The sequence below is a fragment of the Anolis carolinensis genome, unplaced genomic scaffold, assembly GCF_035594765.1.
Source record: "Anolis carolinensis isolate JA03-04 unplaced genomic scaffold, rAnoCar3.1.pri scaffold_11, whole genome shotgun sequence".
NCBI lineage: Eukaryota > Metazoa > Chordata > Lepidosauria > Squamata > Dactyloidae > Anolis > Anolis carolinensis.
The window spans coordinates 19,026,114-19,048,124 of NW_026943822.1; the positions used below are offsets into that span (position 1 = coordinate 19,026,114).

General features: G+C 44.2%; 1 protein-coding gene across 1 annotated transcript in view; it reads right to left on the reverse strand.

Annotated features, from left to right (window-relative positions):
• The window catches only part of duox2 (dual oxidase 2), a 79,819-nt gene that overhangs the window by 26,521 nt on the left and 31,287 nt on the right, over positions 1-22,011 (reverse strand). Inside the window, exons 11-19 of the mRNA XM_062963216.1 lie at positions 16,677-16,779; positions 14,001-14,185; positions 11,416-11,570; positions 11,205-11,323; positions 9,308-9,445; positions 7,671-7,784; positions 6,010-6,212; positions 3,551-3,736; positions 2,112-2,337 (exon numbers count right to left, since the gene is read on the reverse strand). Of these exons, the coding sequence (XP_062819286.1) occupies positions 2,112-2,337; positions 3,551-3,736; positions 6,010-6,212; positions 7,671-7,784; positions 9,308-9,445; positions 11,205-11,323; positions 11,416-11,570; positions 14,001-14,185; positions 16,677-16,779 (1,429 nt within the window). The remainder of the gene's footprint in view (positions 1-2,111; positions 2,338-3,550; positions 3,737-6,009; positions 6,213-7,670; positions 7,785-9,307; positions 9,446-11,204; positions 11,324-11,415; positions 11,571-14,000; positions 14,186-16,676; positions 16,780-22,011) is intronic.

Genomic DNA, 22,011 nt, shown 5'->3' on the forward strand with positions numbered 1-22,011 from the left:
GAATTAGGATTGTTGTTGTTGTGTGACTTCAAGTCATTTCAGATTTTGGCCGAGCCTAAGTCTAAAATTATTTATTTATTCATTTACTACATTTATTTATTACATTTATATCCCGCCCTTCTCACCCTGAAGGGGACTCAGAGCAGCTGTACATACAATATATTATATTATTAGCATAGCACAATATTAGCATTATATATTACTATATTGAACTATACCACTATACTGTAATATTATATGTAATATATAACATATAATTCATATTATATGGTATTATTAATAATATGATATTGTATAACATTATAAGATTATTATCAATATTATATGTATATAGAATATATTATTAAAACTGATATAAAAATATTATATTATAAAACTGAGGGCGGGGGCCAGGTAAATGACCTTGGAGGGCCGCATCCGGCCCCCGGGCCTTAGTTTGGGGACCCCTGGTATAGACTGATAGATCTTGTGTTGACTGTTTATTGTCTATGTTTTGTTCTGCACTTGTTGTATTTTGTATGTCACACTTTCAGTGTTCTGTGAGCCACCCCGAGTCCCTCTGGAAGATGGTGGCAGGATATAAATAAGATATCATTATCATTATCGTTGTTGTTGTTGTTGTTATTGGTTGTGGAGATAGCTTTCCCTTCCCCCTGAGCAGGAAATTATCAAGGCTCATTTCCAGTTCCACTGGGAAATTGTTTACTGTTTTATTGTTTATATGCATATATGTATGTTTTATTGTTTTTAAAAGTAATTGATTGTATTTTATGATAAACAGGGCTTCATCCCCATGTGAGCCGCCCCGAGTCCCTTTGGGGAGATGGGGTGGGATATAAAAATAAAGTATTATTATTATTATTATTATTATTATTATTATTATTATTATTATTATTATTGCTATGAGTTTTCCGAGCTGTATGTCCATGTTCCAGAACCATTCTCTCCTGACGTTTCACCCACATCCATGACAGGCATCCTTGGAGGTTGTGAGATCTGTTAGAAACGAGGCAACTGGGGTTTATATATCAACTGGGAGAAAGAACTTTTGTCTGTTTGAGGAAGTGTGAATGTAGCAATTGGCCGCCTTGATTAGCACTGAATAGCCTTGCATCTTCAAAGTCTGTCTGCTTCCTGCCTGGGGGAAGCCTTTGTTGGGAGGTGTTAGCTGGCCCTGATTGTTTCTTGTCTGGAATTCCCTCATTCTTTGAGTGTTGTTTTTTTTATTTACTGTCCTGATTTTAGAGGGTTTTTTTAAATATAGAGAGTATTTTTATACTGATAGCCAGATTTTGTTCATTCCAAGGATTCCAACATTTCACACTTGCCTGAAACAGACAAGAGTTCTTTCCAGTTCTTTGATTTCAATAGGGTTTTCTATTGTATCCCTAATAAGGGGGGCTTGGGCTGTGGCGCAGGCTGGAGAGCAGCTGCAATGAATCACTGCAATGAATCACTCTGACCAGGAGGTCATGAGTTCAAGGCCCGCTCGGAGCCTATGTTTGTTTGTCTTTGTTCTATGTTAAAAGGCATTGAATGTTTGCCTATACAGTAGAGTCTCACTTATCCAATATAAGCGGGCTGGCAGAATGTTGGATAAGCGAATATGTTGGATAATAAGGAGGCGTTAAGGAAAAGCCTATTAAATATCAAATTAGGTTATGATTTTACAAATGAAACACCAAAACATCATGTTAGACAACAAATTTGGCAGAAAAAGTAGTTCAATACGCAGTAATGCTATGTAGTAATTACTGTATTTATGAATTTAGCACCAAAATATCACGATATATTGAAAACATTGACTACAAAAATGCGTTGGATAATCCAGAACGTTGGATAAGCGAGTGTTGGATAAGTGAGATTCTACTGTATGTGTAATGTGATCCGCCCTGAGTCCCCTTCGGGGTGAGAAGGGCGGAATATAAATGCTGTAAATAAATAAAATAAAGAAGTCCAGGAACGTATCTCCCATAGATTCAGGGGTCATACAGTATGCATGGCTTTTTTCTCTTAGGAAATGTTTGGAAAGATGTTGTGGGAATATTCTAGTATGTTGAACTGTGTGCCAAATTCAGACTCAAAGTCACAATGCGTTTCTTCCAAGTCACCTTTCATAAAGACCACTAAGATGTCCAGGAATTCCCGGAAGGAGAGATATCCGTTGCCGTCTTTGTCCGCAAGAGAGAACATGGAGTCCACAAACACGGACTGGGGCTTGAGGCCCAAAGCGTCCGCAAACTCTGCCCGGCTCAGCTCCAACTTCAGCGCTTCCTTGGCCTTCTGCGAAGCCTCCAGGCTCAGCTCCCCGGCATCTAATCTGTCAATGTCAAGAACCTGAAAAGAGAAGGTTGGCCGTTGAGTTCCCGGAACTGCAATCTTGACGTCTCCTACAATAGAGCCGCCGATATCTAAATAAAACGGGGACGCCTTTCTCCCTGACACGCAAATATTGATCTATATATAATCTCAAGAAAGGCTCGATCTGCGTCACGGTAGTTCGGAACATCGATGTGATCATTTCAAGACAGAACTTGAACAAAAAGATATGCAAGGAATTTCCTGCAAAGTCAGAGGAGGAGAATGAGGAACTGTGTCCAGAGACAAGAATCTCAGGTTGGATATGCAATGCCATATAATCCAGTTTCAAAATGCAGATTAATTGCTTTGAAGTTGATTGTTTGAGTCTGCACTGCCATATAATCCAGCTCAATGGAGTCAATCTGCATTCAGGATTATATGGCACTGTAGATGGGATCTCAGGCAGCTATCGTCACCATCACCATCACCACCACCATCTTCATCTATAATTGTGCATTTTCCAGGCTGTATGGCCATGTTCCAGAAGCATTCTCTCCTGACGTTTCACCCACATCTATGGCAGGCATCCTCAGAGGGTGTGAGCTATATTGAAAAAAACCAAGCAAGGGAAGTTTATATATCTGTATAAGGTCCAGGGTGGGAGAAAGAACTCTTGTCTGTTGGAGGCCAGTGTGAATGTTGTAATTAATCACCTTGAATGTTGTAATTAATCACCTTGATTAGCATTAATGGCCTTGCAAGCTTCATTCCTATCTGGGGGAATCCTTTGTTTGGAGGTGTTAGTTACCCCTGATTGATTCATTACTGGAATTCCTCTGTTTTCAGAGTGTTGTTCCTTATTTACTGTTCTGAATTTAGAGTTTTTTTAAATACTAGTAGCCAGTACTAATACTGGGCGAAACGTCAGGAGAGAATGCTTCTGGAACATGGCCATTCAGCCCGGAAAACACACAACAGTCCTGTGATTCCGGCCATGAAAACCTTCGACGAGACATTAAACTGGCATAGTTTGGAAGCTCGGTATCTTAAGAGATCTAGAATGTGACCCATCTGTTTCCAAACTGGAAAACTAAAAGGCCGAGGGAAACAAACCATACTGGGAACCATGGCTTCAGGATGCTTCAATACCTTGAAATGATATCTTCTGGAGGCTTCACTTTATCTCCTTATGGTTTTGGAATTGGGTTTTTTAAAAACTAAAACTTGGCGATAAAGTCTCTTCACATACCTGGGCAAAGGACTGGCGGAAGAAAATCTCCAGGATGTCCTTCCTCTGCTTCTTGGTCACTGCTTTCTGGAGCAGCTGTTGCTGTTTCATCTCCGAAATGTGGAGAGAAAGCCCACTTCTTTCCAGATAGGTTTTGAGCTGCCCAAGGAAGTCCTTGCACTCTGCCTCGCTATTGAACATCAACACCTGCAAGACAACATCCGGCATGTTGTTAGTGACATATGCAGCGGTATATCATGCTTCACATACTGAATTTTAAATTGGGAATGATATGTAGTAGTTATCTCCAGATAATGGTGGTATAAGCAGTTGCTCATTGGGACTCTTACACGTGTAGGAACACAGTGAGGTACACAGAACAGTGTGTAAATGTGATAGACACCATGCATTGACAATAATAATAATAATAATAATAATAATAATTATTATTATTATTATTATTAATTATAATAATTATTAATCGCACAGACAGACTACAAAAAGAGGCACAACTATGTGGCCCAAATGATTCATTGGAACTTATGTCTCAAATACCACCTCCCAGCAGCAAATAACTGGTGGGATCACAAACTTGCAAAAGTATTGGAAAATGAGCACGCAAAGATACTGTGGGACTTCCGAATCCAGACTGACAAAGTTCTGGAACACAACACACCAGACATCACAGTTGTGAAAAAAAAAGGTTTGGATCATTGATGTCGCCATCCCAGGTGACAGTCGCATTGACGAAAAACAGCAGGAAAAACTCAGCCGCTATCAAGACCTCAAGATTGAACTTCAAAGACTCTGGCAGAAACCAGTACAGGTGGTCCCGGTGGTGATGGGCACACTGGGTGCCGTGCCAAAAGATCTCAGCCGGCATTTGGAAACCATAGACATTGACAAAATTACGATCTGCCAACTGCAAAAGGCCACCCTACACAGTCCTAGACACTTGGGAAGTGTTCGACTTGTGATTTTGTGATATGAAATCCAGCATATCTATCTTGTTTGCTGTGTCATAATTATAAAAAAAAAAACTTTATTTTTGTATCCCACTACCATCTCCCTGAAGGGACTTGAGGCGGCTAACACAGGGCCAAGCCCAAAAAAAAACCAAAGTGTAAACAAGTTAAAATATAAAACAAGACAATAAAACAGGCAACAAGCAATATAGAAACACAAACGAATTCAGCACAGTTTTAACAAGTACAAAAACAAGATAAAAAGTTTTAAAACAATTTCAGTTTCAAGGTAAAGGTAAAGGTTTTCCCCTGACATTAAGTGCAGTGGTGTCTGACTCTGGGGGTCGGTGCTCATCTCCATTTCTAAGCCGAAGAGCTGGCGTTGTCCACAAACACCTCCAAAGTCACATGGCCGGCATGACTGCATGGAGCGCCGTTACCTTCCCGCCAAAGAAGTACCTACTGATCTACTCACATTTGCTTGTTTTTGAACTACTAGGTTGTGAAAAGCTGGGGCTAACAGCGGGAGCTCGCCTCCTCCCCGGATTAAACTGCTGAGCTGCAGAACTTGCTGACCAGTCAATGGTTCGAATCCGGGGAGGGGGTGAGCTCCCGCTGTTAGTCCCAGCTTCTGCCAACCTAGCAGTTCAAAAACATGTAAATGTGAGTAGATCAATAGGTACCGCTCCGGTGGGAAGGTAACTGCACTCCATGCAGTTATGCCGGCCACATGACCTTGGTGGTGTCTACAGACGCTAATATATATATATAGATAGATAGATAGATAGATAGTGATATAATATATATCCCTTCCTGGCTTCGGATTGACTTGAGATATATATATATATATATATATATATACACACACACACACACACACACACACACACATACATACATATAGTGATATAATAGTCTATTAGATCACATACGAATGTGAGTAGATCAATAGGTACAACCCCAGTGGGAAGGTAACTGAGCTTCATGCAGTCATGTCGGCCACATGACCTTGCTGGTGTCTACAGACATTATATTATATTATATTATATTATATTATATTATATTATATTATATTATATTATCGCATGTGAATGTGAGTAGATCAATAGGTACAGCTCCGGTGGGAAAGTAACTGAGCTCCATTCAGTCATGCTGGCCACATGACCTTGGAGGTGTCTATAGACAATGCTGGCTCTTTGCCTTAGAAATTGATATAAGCACCAACCCCCAGAGTTGGACCGACTGGACTTAATGTCAGTGAAAAACCTTTACATTACCTGTTGTTGTTGTTGTTGTTGTTGTTGTTAAGGAGTGGAAGGATCTTTCCATTCAGTTCAGAGTTCTTGTCAAAACACTCTCAGCATTTAATAAACTATGTCATTTCTGCTGCATTGATAGATTCCTTTGAAAGTGTGCTTTTACAGGAATATTATTGAAAATTTTCTTTTTGGTAAGTCATATTGCAAGGGTCTGTTAAGAGAGAAACATGTCCAGAGTATTGATTATGCTACATACCAGATCATATTCTTTAGGGATTTTCAGAAGCAAAGTCTTGTTGCCTTTGTTGTTAGACAAGATGGTCTCGAGCGGCTGTTGGCTCTTCAGAGTGATGGTCCGAAGCACCGACAAGTTGCTGTCGAAAACCTTGATCAGTCCGCCTTCATGCAATTGCAGATAGACAGGGCAACTCGCGGTCTTGGAGTCCTGCCATTCAAAGGCTGAGGACAAAGAAACATGTCAGGAGAGCACAAAAAGATTATTTTTACAATAAGCAATTGATTGCAATTTGAAGATATCCCTGAAAATAGCAATTTATCATTATAGCTACATGAGAAGAGATGTAATTATATGATCTGTCCTGCTATGGTCACCTTCACATTGCATATTTATAGCATTTAATTTAACTTCAATGGCTATGGTTCGATTCCACTGAATTATGGGATTTGCAGTTTCATGAAGTACAAGGAATTGTAGTGCCCCAGAAAGAAAAGGATTAAGTCATATTAACGGATATGTTGCTGTGTTGTCGAAGACTTTCATGGCCGGACTCACTGAGTTGCTGTGAGTTTTCCAGGCTGTATGGCCATGTTCCAGAAGCATTCTCTCCTGATGTTTCACCCACATCTATGGCAGGCATCCTCAGAGGTTGTGAGGTCTGTTGGAAACTAGGCAAGTGGGGTTTATATAGCTGTGGAATGAGTCCAGGGTGGGAGAAAGAACTCTTGTAATAAATGTTGTAATAAATAATAATACAGTAGAGTCTCACTTATCCAACGTTCTGGATTATCCAACGCAGACTGCCTCCCACCCGGATCCACAGCTGTTTCTCTAGGCAGCAAGGACTGAATATTTTACAAATTTAATTTTCGACAATGTTGTTACTGTGAGTTCATTCTATGCAATTCTATCTTTATTTGTAGTCAATTTGTTAGTAGTCAATGTTTTTGTAGTCAATGTTTTCAATACATTGCGATGTTTTGGTGCTAAATTCGTAAATATAGTATTTACTACATAACGTTAGCATATATTGAACGGCTCTTTCTGTTGATTTGTTGTAAAACGTGGTGCTTAATTTGTAAAATCATAACCTAATTTGATGTTTAATAGGCTGTTCTTTAATCCCTCCTTATTATCCAACATTTTCGCTTATCCAACGTTCTGCTGGCCCGTTTATATTAGATAAGTGAGACTCTACTGTAATAATAATAATAATAATAATAATAATAATAATGATGTTGTAATTGGCCATCTTGATTAGAATTGAATAGCCTTGCAGCTTCAAAGCCTAATAATAATAATAATAATAATAATAATAATAATAATAATAAACGTTGTAATTGGCCATCTTGATTAGAATTGAATAGCCTTGCAGCTTCAAAGCCTAATAATAATAATAATAATAATAATAATAATAATAATAATAATAATAATAAATGTTGTAATTGGCCATCTTGATTAGAATTGAATAGCCTGGCTGCTTCCTGTCTATATTTTAAAAATGTAAATAAAGAACAACACTCAGAAAACAGGGGAATTCCAGACAGGAAACAATCAGGATCAGCTAACACCTCCCAAAAAAAAAGAATTCCCCCCAGGTAGGAAGCAGCCAGGCTTTGAAGCTGCAAGGCTATTCAATGCTAATCAAGGTGCGTGCACGAAGATGGGACGCGCCTCACCTTGGACTCCTTCCGCGTTGACCTCTCTTCGGTCCGAAGGGTTTTGCTTCTTCTGCAGTTTCTTGAAATTTCTCCTCCGGAAGGCGGCAACAACCCAGGCGACAAACAAACTTACTGCAGAGATACAAATACTGATAGGTTAAGCCAGTGTAGCCACAATGGTCTCCTTAATAAACCAATATGCTCAAGCCTGGCATCAAGATTGGTAGCATTGGGCAATAGCCAAGGCTCACATTCCTGCCGTAACGGACATTCATTTTCTCTTCTTTTCTGTTGCTGCATTAACTCTCACACCTTAAGTGGCCCCAGGGCATAGTTACACTTGGAGTCTAAAAAAATAATATATTTTCTAAGCTCAAATCCCTACCAGGCTGCAATGGGATGATATTAAAACTAAGGATATCAAAACTCATAGTAGAAACATATCTGGAACCTTGAGTAACAACAACAACAACAACAACACACAATAGTAGAAACATATCTGGAACCTTGAATAACAACAACAACAACAATAATACACAATAGTAGAAACATATCTGGAACCTTGAGTAACAACAACAACAACAACAACACACAATAGTAGAAATATATCTGGAACCTTGAATAACAACAACAACAACAATAATACACAATAGTAGAAACATATCTGGAACCTTGAATAATAACAACAACAACAATAATACACAATAGTAGAAACATATCTAGAACCTTGAGTAATAATAGCAACAACAACAACAATAATACACAATAGTAGAAACATATCTGGAACCTTGAGGAACAACAACAACAACAACAATAATACACAATAGTAGAAACATATCTGGAACCTTGAATAACAACAACAACAACAATAATACACAATAGTAGAAACATATCTGGAACCTTGAGTAACAACAACAATAATACACAATAGTAGAAACATACTTGGAACCTTGAGTAATAATAGCAACAACAATAATACACAATAGTAGAAACATATCTGGAACTTTGAGTAATAACAACAATGACAACAACAATAATAATACACAATAATAGAAACATCTGGAATCTTGAGTAATAATAATAACAACAACAATAATAATAATACACAATAGTAGAAACATATCTGGAACCTTGAGTAATAATAATAACAGCAGCAACAACAACAACAACAACAATACACAATAGTAGAAACATACCTGGAACCTTGAGTAATAATACCAAAAACAACAACAATAATAATAATACACATTATATTCTGCTTTATGCATGTCTGTATCAGGTGCCCTTTTACCTCTCCGCAAGGCAGTACCTATTGATCTACTCGCATTACATGTTTTCAAACTGCTAGATAGACAGAAGCTAGAGCTCACCCAGATTTGCGGCTTTGAACTGCTAACCCTCGGTAAGCAGATTTCCTGCAGCTAGTGGTTTTAACCATTGCGCTTCTCTAAGGATAGTGTTGTCTAAAAGTTAGTTCTCTGTGTTTTTGGACTTGAATTTCCAAAGCTTCCAAGTAGTTTGGTCAACAGTCAGGTGTTTTGGGAGCAAAAGTTTAAAATACCTGAAGGACCTGTGTTTGGGAAACATGTCTTAGGACACAAACCCAACCCAGCATTTCCTAAGAAGGAGCCATTCAGACTTGGAGCCAAACAAACCTAGAGGAAAGCAGCATAAGGCAACGATGAGAATCCCAAATCCGGCGCCGCTCCCTTCGAAATAGTCCAGGATGGTGAGCTGGACACAGACGGGCAGTTGCTCTCGATTCACTGGCCAGGGAAGGTGACACGGGGCATCTGAAAAGATAACATCAGGTTTTAACTCTTTATTTAGATTAGTTCCATGTTTAATTCTACTTTAGCGTTTGTTTGTTGTAGGTTTTTAAACGGTACGTTGTGTTTTTTTTTTTTTTAGCACTGTTGGCCGCTTAGAGACTGGATCTACACTGCCTTATATATTCCAGGATCTGATCCTAGATTACCTACTTTGAACTGGACTATATGAGCACCCGCTGTTAGCTCCAGCTCCTGCCAACCTAGCAGTTCGAAAACATGCAAATGTGAGTAGATCAATAGGTACCACTCCGGCGGGAAGGTAACGGTGCTCCATGCAGTCATGCCGGCCACATGACCTTGGAGGTGTCTATAGACAACGCCGGATCTTGGGCTTAGAAATGGAGATGAGCACCAACCCCCAGAGTGTGAGTAGATCAATAGGTACCGCTCCGGCGGGAAGGTAACGGCACTCCATGCAGTCATGCCTATGGCCACATGACCTTGGAGGTGTCTATAGACAACGCCGGATCTTGGGCTTAGAAATGGAGATGAGCACCAACCCCCAGAGTGTGAGTAGATCAATAGGTACCGCTCCGGCGGGAAGGTAACGGCACTCCATGCAGTCATGCCTATGGCCACATGACCTTGGAGGTGTCTACGGACAATGCCGGCTCTTGGGCTTAGAAATGGAGATGAGCACCAACCCCCAGAGTGTGAGTAGATCAATAGGTACCGCTCCGGCGGGAAGGTAATGGCACTCCATGAAGTCATGCCTATGGCCACATGACCTTGGAGGTGTCTACGGACAATGCCGGCTCTTGGGCTTAGAAATGGAGATGAGCACCAACCCCCAGAGTGTGAGTAGATCAATAGGTACCGCTCCAGCAGGAAGGTAACGGCGCTCCATGCAGTCATGGCTATGGCCACATGACCTTGGAGGTGTCTATGGACAACGCCGGCTCTTGGGCTTAGAAATGGAGATGAGCACCAACCCCCAGAGTCAGACACGACTGGACTTAACGTCAGAGGAAAACCTTTACCTTTACTTAAGAATAATTGTTCCTAAACGAGCAACATTTGCTCCCACTAAAACTGAAATTTGCACCCAAATGTGCCCAACTTTCTCCAATAACTTGATCTGATTTTGAGGGCAAAAAAGCTCCAAAGTGTGAGAGATGGGGTCTGTTTGTATTTGTGTGTTCCTTGTCATCTTCAAATCATACCTATGCGATTTACAGTTACAGGTGTGTGTGTGTTGTAATTCTGGAAATTACACTTTGCGGATTGGAGAGATGTTGGCGTTCCGATGCAAACATAATAAAACCGCCCGGCGGAGTCAATAAATGTTTCTTTGGAAGGGAGGAATGTCGTAAAAAGGCTCCGGCGGCAAAGATGACAGGGCAGGGAGTATGAGGAAAATCACTTGCATGTCTCGATTTTGGTTCTTTTGGGGTTTTGGACTCCAACTCCCACCATTCCTAACAGCCTCAGGCCCTTTCCTTCTGATTCAAACTGCTAACAAAATGGAGTCTTGTGTCTGAACATGCTCAGTACAATGACATGACTACAACTCCTCCCACACTAAAGAGGTACAGGCCCTCCAGGTGTTTTGGACTCCAACTCCCACCATTCCTAACAGCCTCAGGCCCCTTCCTTTTGCCCCTCAGCCGCTTAAGCGGCTGAGGGGCAAAAGGAAAGGGCCTGAGGCTGTTAGGAATGGTGGGAGTTGGAGTCCAAAACCCCAAAAGAACCAAAATGCTCCCATTCCTGGTGCACTCACCGTCCCCCTTTCGAAACACATTTGCTTGGAGATGGCTCGGAAGAGCGTAGGTTACATCCGCAACCACGCTGGCGAACGTAGTCGCTTTGATTTCTTCCACCTCTTCTTTAGAGAACAACCTAAAGAGATGTCAACGAAACAAAACAAACGCTCAGTAAAGTCTCAACCAGGGCCTGACCGGTTTGGGATTCTAACACTCGATCCGTCCTACCCGTTCTTGATGTTCTCGAACCAGAAACGGTCACCGTCCCGCAAGCGGAGAAACTGGTCCTCAAGGATGGCATGGAAAAGGTTCCCGTTCGTTTCCAATAGTCCTCCGATGGATAGCTCCAAACGGTCCAGGTTGTCCTTATACATGGCTGCTACCTCCTCGAAAAGCTAGGCACAAACCATAGGTTTAGGTACAGTTATATAGTCATGCCGGCTACATGACCTTGGAGGTGTCTACGGACAACGCCGGCTCTTCGGCTTAGAAATGGAGATGAGCACCAACCCCCAGAATGTGAGTAGATCAATAGGTACCGCTCTGGCGGGAAGGTAACGGCGCTCCATGCAGTCATGCCTATGGCCACATGACCTTGGAGGTATCTATGGACAACGCCAGCTCTTCGGCTTAGAAACGGAGATGAGCATCAACCCCCAGAGTGTGAGTAGATTGATAGGTAAGGTAGGTAGTGGGAAGGTAATGGCGCTCCATGGAGTCATGCCGGCCACATGAACTTGGAGGTGTCTATGGACAACGCCGGCTCTTCGGCTTAGAAACGGAGATGAGCACCAACCCCCAGAGTGTGAGTAGATCAATAGGTACTGCTCTGGCGGGAAGGTAATGGCGCTCCATGGAGTCATGCCGGCCACATGAACTTGGAGGTGTCTATGGACAACGCCGGCTCTTCGGCTTAGAAACGGAGATGAGCACCAACCCCCAGAGTGTGAGTAGATCAATAGGTACTGCTCTGGCGGGAAGGTAACGGCGCTCCATGCAGTCATGCCAATGGCCACATGACCTTGGAGGTGTCTATGAACAGCGCCGGCTCTTTGGCTTAGAAACGGAGATGAGCACCAACCCCCAGAATGTGAGTAGATCAATAGGTACCGCTCTGGCGGGAAGGTTACGGCACTCCATGCAGTCATGCCTATGGCCACATGACCTTGGAGGTGTCTACGGACAACGCCGGCTCTTCGGCTTAGAAATGGAGATGAGCACCAACCCACAGAGCCTGGCTGCTTCCTGCCTGGGGTAATCCTTTGTTAGGAGGTGTTCCACAGAGATATAAATCCCACTTGCCTAGTTTCCAACAGAGCTCACAAGCTCTGAGGATGCCTGCCATAGATGTGGGCGAAATGTCAGGAGAGAATGCTTCTGCAACATGGCCAGACAGCCCGGAAAACTCACAACAACCCAGTGATTCTGGCTATGAAAGCCTTCGATAATACATCAAAGCAGATACTGTATATACTCGAGTATAAGCCTAGTTTTTCAGCCCTTTTTTAAGACTGAAAAAGCCCCCCTCGTCTTATACTCGGGTGAGGGTCCTGGTTGGCTTATATTTGGGTCAGCTTATACTCGAGAATATATGGTACATTTATTATTTTTCTCTATTATTATTGGTATTATTACATTTATTATTTGTCTCTATTATTGTTGCTACTATTATATTTATTTTACTCTATTATTATTATTTATAATAATACATTTATTATTTCACTCTGATATTATTATTATTGCATTTATTATTTTACTCTATTATTACATGTATTATTTTCCTGTATTTATTATTATTATTACATGTATTATTTTACTCTATTATTATTAAAAGGATACATAAGGGCATTTACATTGAAGAAGATGAGAAGAATGATTTGATCATAGTTGGACAGTCTTATCTTAAATTTGAGCTACATGTAAATATTCAAAGACATTTAACCTACTGATGCCTCAATTAATGTAATTTTATTGGTATCTATTTTTACTTCTGAAATTTACCACTCTCGGTTTATACTGGAGTCAATGTTTTCACAGGTTTTTTTTGTGGTAAAATTAGGTGCCTTGGCTTATATTTGGGTCGGCTTATACTCGAGTATATACGGTAATTTGAGATCAGATCCTGGGATAATGGGCAGTGTAGATGCAGTCTGAGGCCCCTTTTCAAAAAGTTGTATACAATCCGCATTGAACTCCATTATAAGGCAGTGTGGACTCAGATATTACATTTCAAAACATATATATTGTGGATTATCTGACTTGATATTCTGGGTTATATGGCTGCATGGAAGGGTGCTATGTCTACACTGCCATAGAATCCAGTTCAAAGCAGATAATATGGATTTTATATGTCAGTGTAGATGGGGCGGACTTTGGAATATCCTCTTGCTGTATTAAATAAACATCCCGTAACTCCTAAGGCAATCTAAAATACCTGAAAGGTTACAATTTCCTATCCAGGATGAAGACATGAGTTTTCAATTTCATTGCATCACTTTCAGTTCTGCAGATAAGCTGTCTTGTGAGTTAGAAATTTGGAAATCTGAGCCAGGGTCTTTCCCACTTATTTAGAAATATATATAATAATTATAGGTGCTGGCAAAGTTTATTTAAAAAAAAAAAAAGTTTCCACTTTGGGTTTTTGAAATTTCCAAAATGTCAACATTGCCCACACAACCAGATCATTGGGTTGGGCCAGAGATTTATCTATGGAATGCAAACAAACTAACAAGGTGAAAGGAACACGCATCCCTTTGCTCTGCCCCACTGTTGCTTCCTATTGAAAAATGGGGCAATATAGGGTGAACTGGGACCGTGCCAAAGAGAGTTGGGGGGATGTGCAGTACCGTATCATTCTCCCGAGGGATCTCCTCAACAGGGGAAAGTTTGAAGAACTCTCTGTATTTATTATAGGTGGATACGCCAAGGTCTCGTCCTCGCTGAATCCAGCTGGCCACAAAGTCCATGCGGGAGTACTTCACCGTCCCATACCAGTAATCTGGGAAGGAGAAGAAGGAGGAGAAGGAGGAGGAGAAGGTCAAGGAGGAGAAGGAGAAGGACAAGGAGAAGGTGGAGGAGGAGAAGGTGGTGGTGGTGGAGGAGGACAAGGAGAAGGACAAAGAGAAGAAGGCGAAGGACAAGTAGAAGGAGAAGGAGAAGAAGGTGAAGGACAAGGCAAAGGAGAAGGAGAAAGAGAAAGAGAAGGAGAAGGAGGAGGAGAAGGTCAAGGAGGAGAAGGAGAAGGACAAGGAGGAGAAGGTGGTGGTGGTGGAAGAGGACAAGGAGAAAGACAAAGAGAAGAAGGTGAAGGACAAGTAGAAGGAGAAGTAGAAGGAGAAGGAGAAGGAGAAGAAGGTGAAAAACAAGGCGAAGGAGAAAGAGAAAGAGAAGAAGAAGGAGGAGGAGAAGGTCAAGAAGGAGAAGGACAAGGAGAATGAGAAGGTGGTGGTCGTGGAGGAGGAGAAGGTGGTGGTGGTGGAGGAGGACAAGGAGAAAGACAAAGAGAAGAAGGTGAAGGACAAGTAGAAGGAGAAGGAGAAGAGGGTGAAGGACAAGGCAAAGGAGAAGGAGAAAGAGAAAGAGAAGGAGAAGGAGAAGAAGGAAGAGGAGAAGGTCAAGAAGGAGAAGGAGAAGGTCAAGGACAAGGAGAAGGTGGAGGAGGAGGAAGAGGAGGAGAAGGTGGTGGTGGAGAAGGACAAGGAGAAGGACAAAGAGAAGAAGGCGAAGGACAAGTAGAAGGACAAGTAGAAGGAGAAGGAGAAGAAGGTGAAGGACAAGGCAAAGGAGAAAGAGAAAGAGAAGAAGAAGGTGAAGGAGAAGGACAAGGACAAGGTGAAGGCAAAGGAGAAGTAGAAGAAGGTGAAGGAGAAGGGGAAGAAGGACAAGGTGAAGAACAAGGAGAAGAAGGACAAGGACAAGGAGGACATAGTGAAGGAGGAGAAGCAGATGAAGGACAAGGAGAAGGAGGAGAAGGTGGTGGTGGTGGTGGTGGAGGAGGAGGGCAAGGAGAAGGACAAAGAGAAGAAGGTGAAGGACAAGTAGAGGGACAAGTAGAAGGAGAAGAAGGAGAAGGAGAAGGAGAAGGGCAAGGGGAAGGGCATGGACAAGGTGAAGGCAAAGGAGAAGTAGAAGAAGGTGAAGGACAAGGAGAAGAAGGCAAATGACAAGGAGAAGAAGGACAAGGACAAGGAGGACATAGTGAAGGAGGAGAAGCAGATGAAGGACAAGGAGAAGGAGGAGAAGGTGGTGGTGGTGGTGGAGGAGAAGGTGGTGGTGGTGGTGGAGGAGGAGGGCAAGGAGAAGGACAAAGAGAAGAAGGTGAAGGACAAGTAGAGGGACAAGTAGAAGGAGAAGAAGGAGAAGGAGAAGAAGGTGAAGGAGAAGGAGAAGGGCAAGGGCAAGGGCATGGACAAGGTGAAGGCAAAGGAGAAGTAGAAGAAGGTGAAGGACAAGGAGAAGAAGGCAAATGACAAGGAGAAGAAGGACAAGGTGAAGAACAAGGAGAAGGAGGACATGGTAAAGGAGAAGGAGAAGGAGTAGGGCAAGGGCAAGGAGCAGGAGCAGAAGGAGAAGAAGGAGGAAGAAGAGTAGGACAAGGAGCAGGAGAAGGAGTAGGACAAGGACAAGAAGTAGGAGAAGAAGGATAAGGAGAAATGAGAAACAAATACTTGGGGTCAATGGCAAAGCAAAATAGGAGAATTTCCAGGGAGAGCAGAGTCTTGGCCATTGGCGGAGGTGGGGTGTCAACATTTCATGTTCGTATCTCTTATGCATTCACTTTCCCATTTTCACCCCTTAGGCCCTCTCTACACTGCCATATAATCCAGTTCAAAGCAGATAATCTGGAAATTATATGGCAGTGTGGAAGGGGTCTCAATATGACATATATGCAGGCAGTCTCTTGAGTTACAAACATTTGACTTACATACGACACATAGTTAAGAACGGGGGTGAGACGACAGGAAGTGAGAGGAATCTGTCCCATTCCTGGAAGAGTTATCATCGTGGGGAAAAGGGATCTCCATGGAAGCTTTATCTCCATCCTTGTTTCCATAAAGCAAGACACTGGCCCAACTGCTCAGGACATATTTTCTGGTATGGGTTTTAGGAGCCACCATGAAGAAGGTCATGCCCTCATTTCCTCTCAATTTTATTATTCATAATGGCAGCCAAGCTTATAGGACTTCCAATGCTGATCGTGGGATCTGAATGGATTCATATGAACGTGAGCATCCACTTCAAACCACAACCTGAGCCAAACATGAAGTTGGCTGCTGCCTATATAGATTACAGGCCAAATCATAACAAAACTTTGCTAATTCCAAACAACTGTCCTTCTTTCTAACAAGCCCTGGGTGAACTATTTCTCATTCTTTATGACAATTTCTTGGGTTTTTGAAAAAACTAGATTGGCTTCGTTCAACCATCGAACAAGAGATAGGCGTGGAAACAATGTATTGGGTTCGAAGGAAGAGGAACGGAAGGCCTACCTCGGAGATCTTCAACCACAATGTTGTCCTCTTGTTCAGCGATCTGAGAGCTCATCCCCAGCAGCAAATCGTCCACATCCTTAGATAGTTGGAGGTTGGAATTCTGATCAGGACAGAGAAAAAATTACAATAGAATCAGTATAAACAGGGCCAAAGGCAGCTTCTTAGAAAGTCTCGCCCTTCAACAGTCTTGATTTGGAAGGGATAGTGTCACGACCCAGGCTGCAGAGCACCAATAACCATACACAGAGGCCAGAATCTATCTAATATCTTTATTGTAGGAATATATAAAGTTAATAAAAACAAGTGTAGAAAATAGTCCAGAATTAGACCTTTCAGGAAAGGTCAGAATTAGTCCAAAAAAAGCAATGTCCAATAAGAAATATTAAGGTCCAAAGTTGTAATCCAATAACCGAAACACTCACTTTGCCAAGCAAAGTGAGGGGAGATGACAAGGTCCTTTAGTCCATGAAACTTGAGCGAGGCTAGGAAATAACTTGATACTTGAAACAAGGCTTGAACGTGGAACAAGGTAACTAAGAACAAGAACAAGGTCCGTGGAATAACTTGATAAATCCGTGGAACAAGGCAAGGATTGATCCTGGGAAACAAGGCAAAGTCCGTAGATAAACAAAGGCTGGGAAGCAAGGCGAAGGCTGGATAGCAAGGCAAGGCTTGAGCAGGAGCGAGGCTTGAACCGGAGCGCGCTGTCCAGACACAACTCGCTCCGTAGGCTGACGAATTGACTCCGCGAAGTTACTACGCGGGTAAAACACCTAAATAGAGTCTAGCTTCCCGCCGAAGCAGTTCTCTGGGAATCAGAACCGAAAGCTAACTCTGAGACCAGATGTGAGACTCCCCAAAGATTCTCACGAGAAGCAGTCTTAATTGGCCACATTCTTAGCTGCAATCCTCGCACTCCTGCGCGAAGCTGAATCTAAACTTCTCTGTTGTTTACAAAACTCCCGGCGCAAGAATACGGGAGAAGTAGGCTCTGGGCTTGTTTGACATACTTCTGGGAGACAACTTTCTTGCAGGTGCAAGGTTCCCAGATCTGCCTGGGAAAGATCTGGCTGAGAGGAATCCAGTTCAGACTGGGAAGGTAAAAAACCCAAGTTTTCATCTTCATCAGGAATTACAATGTCCTGAGCAGGACTACAAGGCCCATGAGTCATCACACTATCCCCCTCCTCAAGGCCCCTCCCAAACTGGGGCCCTCTCCCCGAGGCGCGAGGTCGCGGCTTGGCGGGATAGGTCTGATGAAAGCGACGGGTTAGATCAGGAGCATGGACTGTGGAGGCGTCTTCCCAAGAGCGTTCTTCAGGGCCAAAACCCACCCAGTCAATGAGATATTGTAGGCGGCGGCGGTGAAAGCGAGAATCCAAAATGTCCTCAACCTCGAACTCCTCCTCCCCATTCATCAAAACAGGAGGGGGGGCCGGTTGGTCTGTATCAGGACGCACACCATCCGCCGGAAGGAGCAGGGAACGGTGAAACACTGGGTGAATGCGCATTGAACGCGGAAGTTGGAGTTTGAAAGTCACGGGGTTTAATTGCGCCACCACTGGATAGGGGCCAATGAAACGGGCATCTAACTTCCGGCAAGGGCGGTGGGAGGGCAGAAAGCGAGTGGACAGGAAAACCCGATCTCCTACCTTGATTTCGGGGCCCGGCTGGCGATGTTTGTCAGCGTGGCGTTTATAGTCCTCCTTGGCTTGGTCCAGTTGCTGGAGCAAAAGTTGTTGCACCGCTGTGAGTTCCTGCAGCCAATCCTCTGCTGCGGGAACCTCTGAAGTTTCAATGACAGGGGGAAAGAAACGTGGATGGAAGCCGTAGTTTGCAAAGAACGGCGTTTCTTTTGTAGAAGCTTGAACTCCATTGTTGTAGGCAAACTCAGACAGTGGTAACAGAGAAGCCCAATTGTCCTGTTGATAGTTTACATAACAGCGAAGATACTGCTCCAAAGTGGCATTGGTGCGCTCCGTTTGCCCATCTGTTTGGGGATGATGAGCTGAAGATAAGCGAGAGTCTATGCCCAATAGTTTTTGTAGTGCCTTCCAAAAACGAGAGGTGAATTGAGATCCACGGTCTGTGACTAAACTCTTGGGCAATCCATGTAGTCTGAAGACATGTTGAAGAAATAAATCCGCAGTTTCCTTGGCCGTGGGGAGGCCTTCGCAGGGAATGAAATGGGCTAACTTGGTGAATAGGTCCACCACCACTAAGATCGTGGTGAACCCACAGGAAGGTGGTAGGTCAGTGATGAAATCCGCGGAAATTATTTCCCATGGGCGAGAAGGGGTAGGAAGGGGGTGTAAAAGCCCTGAGGGCTTCTCCCTTCGTATCTTGGAGCGCTGGCATACTGGGCAGGTGTTGACATATTTTTCCACATCCTTGCGGATCTTGGGCCACCAAAAATCCCTTAGGATCAGATGCATAGTTTTAAATAGTCCGAAGTGTCCTGCTGGTTTGCAGTCATGACACAGACGAAGCGCCTTTTCCCTGCCCGGTCCGGGTGGGATATAGACATGATTTCTATAGCAGAGCAGCCCATCTTTAAGCGAAAAGGGAAAATGCAGACCTTGGCGAAGTTGGTCCTGCGCCCAGGCATCTGCTTGCTGACTAGCCCTGATTTCTTGAGCACAGATGGGCCCTGGAGTAGAGGGAGTTGAACCAATGGGAATGGATTTGGTGTTCCCCACCGTGAGTGTGGCAAAGTTCTCAGGTTGTAGCAGTTGGGATTCAAAGGTCTCCTTGCGTCCTGCAGCGTATTCCGGTTTACGTGACAGGGCGTCTGCTTGCTTGGTTTGGGCTGGGGTCACATAATGGATCTGGAAGTTGAAACGTTCAAAGAATAAGGCCCAACGTTGCTGCCTCTGATTTAGTTTGCGGGCAGTTCTTAGATGTTCTAGATTACGATGATCAGTGTGGACTTCAATGGGAAATTTGGCCCCTTCTAGCCAATGTCTCCAAGTTTCAAAGGCTGCCTTTATGGCCAGTAGTTCTTTTTCCCAAATGGTGTAATTCCTCTCTGGTGTGGTTAGTTGACGAGAATAAAAGGCACAGGGGTGGAGGTGATCTCCCACCGGTTGTAAGAGTACAGCCCCAATTGCCACATCAGAGGCGTCCGCTTGCACCACAAAAGGGGTTCCAGGATTTGGGTGCTGTAGAATTGGCTGGGAGGTGAATAGTTTCTTTAGTTGCTGGAACCCTTTCTCTGCTTGATCAGTCCAGCGGAAAGGCTGCTTTCCACGGATGCAGCTAGTGATGGGGTCGGACCAGCGGGCAAAATCTGGAATGAACTTGCGGTAGTAGTTCGCGAACCCCAAGAAACGCTGCACCTCTTTCTTGTTAGTTGGCGCCCGCCATTCCAATACTGCTGAAACTTTGGCTGGATCCATGGAAAGCCCTAGAGGCGAGATGCGGTAACCAAGGAAATCTACCTCTTGTAGATCAAAAGCGCATTTTTCCAGCTTGGCATAAAGTCCATGATCCCGCAATCGTTGTAACACCATTTTGACGTGGTTCTCATGTTCTGATTGTGATCTGGAAAACACCAAAAAATCGTCCAGGTAGATTATCAAGAACCTGTCTAGGTAGTCCTGAAAAATGTCATTGACAAAATGCTGGAACGTTGCGGGGGCTCCGCATAAACCGAAATTCATAACTCGGGACTCAAATAATCCGAATTTGGTCTGGAAGGCGGTCTTCCACTCGTCCCCTTCCCTGATGCGAACTAAGTTGTAAGCCCCCCGAAGATCCAGCTTGGTGTAAACCTTGGCTCCTCGAAGCCGATCCAGTAGATCCGAGATTAAAGGCAGGGGATAGCTGTTCCGCTTGGTGATATTGTTCAATGCTCTGTAGTCCACCACCAAGCGTAGTTCCCCTGACTTCTTCTTCACAAACATCACTGGGGAGGCGGCTGGGGATTGAGAGGGTCTGATGAATCCCTTGCGAAGGTTTGTCTCTAGGAATTCCCTGAGAGCTTCTTGCTCTGGTTCAGTCAGGGAGTAGAGATGCCCTCGCGGGATCGGGGCCCCCTCCACCAAGTCAATGGCACAGTCATAAGGTCTATGTGGGGGTAATTTTTCGGCTTCTTTCTCATTGAATACATCCCAATACTCGGAGTACTTCTTTGGCAAGGTGATGATGGGCTCGGTGTCAGTGGCATGGCATACCTTGGCTACGAGGCAATGGTTTTGGCAGTACGGTGAAGCAAACTGCAGTTCTCTGTTGGACCAGGAGATGTTAGGGTCGTGGAGAGTCAGCCATGGAATTCCCAAAATCACAGGGAAATGGGGAACCTCGGTAACAAAGAAGGAAATCTCTTCCATATGTTCCCTTATCCACATCCTGGTGGGTTCCGACCACTGACTTACGGGGCCCGTCTTGAGGGGACGGCCGTCTATGGCTTGCACCACACGGGCATTCTTGAAATCATGATATTGTAATCCCAGAGAGTCGGCATACTCTCTATCGATGAAATTGTTGGTAGCTCCAGAGTCTATCATGGCGTGGATCATGACGGGTCCCCTTTTTGCTGACCATAATGTGACCACGAGAAGGAACAGGACCCCGGTTGGCGGCTCTTGGATGGATTTTTTGACCGGGTTGGCGAGCCCCTCTACACCCGGTCGTTGGCTTCCCCCGCCGGCTGTGTGCCAGTCGGCTCAGACGCCTTCGTCTCCGTGGAGGACGCCGCCGCAAGACGGGCGGCAGGCTTCCCTTTGGCTGGGCACTCTCTGGCGAAGTGGCCCCCGTTCCCGCAGTACCAGCAGAGGTTTAAGCGTTGACGACGGGCCTTCTCGGCGGCATCTAGTCTGGGACGCACATTGCCCAACTGCATCGGCACCTCCTCGCCTCCTCTGGGGTATGGGGTTGGCGGTGGGGGTCTCCACACCGGACGTGGCTGAACGCTGGCGGGAGCGGGGGGTTTTGCCCCGGCTCTACTGCCCTGGCCTCGAACCCACTGTTTCCTGTTGGCAATCATGACTTCAGCCCGTAAACATTGATCAATGAGTGCCTCGAGGGTCTGGGGAGGATCCACCTTGGAGATTTCTTCCAGCATTTCAATGTTGAGACCCTCCCGGAATTGCCCCCTGAGGGCTACATCGTTCCAGCCGGTGTTGTGGGCCAGCACTCGGAACTCGGCTATATACTGAGACATAGGTCTGTCTCCTTGGAAAAGGCGACGGAGTTTGTGACCGGCTGCCTCCAAATTGTCCTCGATTCCCCAAGTCTCCTTGAGGTGGTCCAAGAAGTGTTGCGCTGATCTTAGGTGTGGAGAGGCTTGGTCGAACAGTGCCGTCGCCCAGCTGGCCGCTGGCCCGTCTAG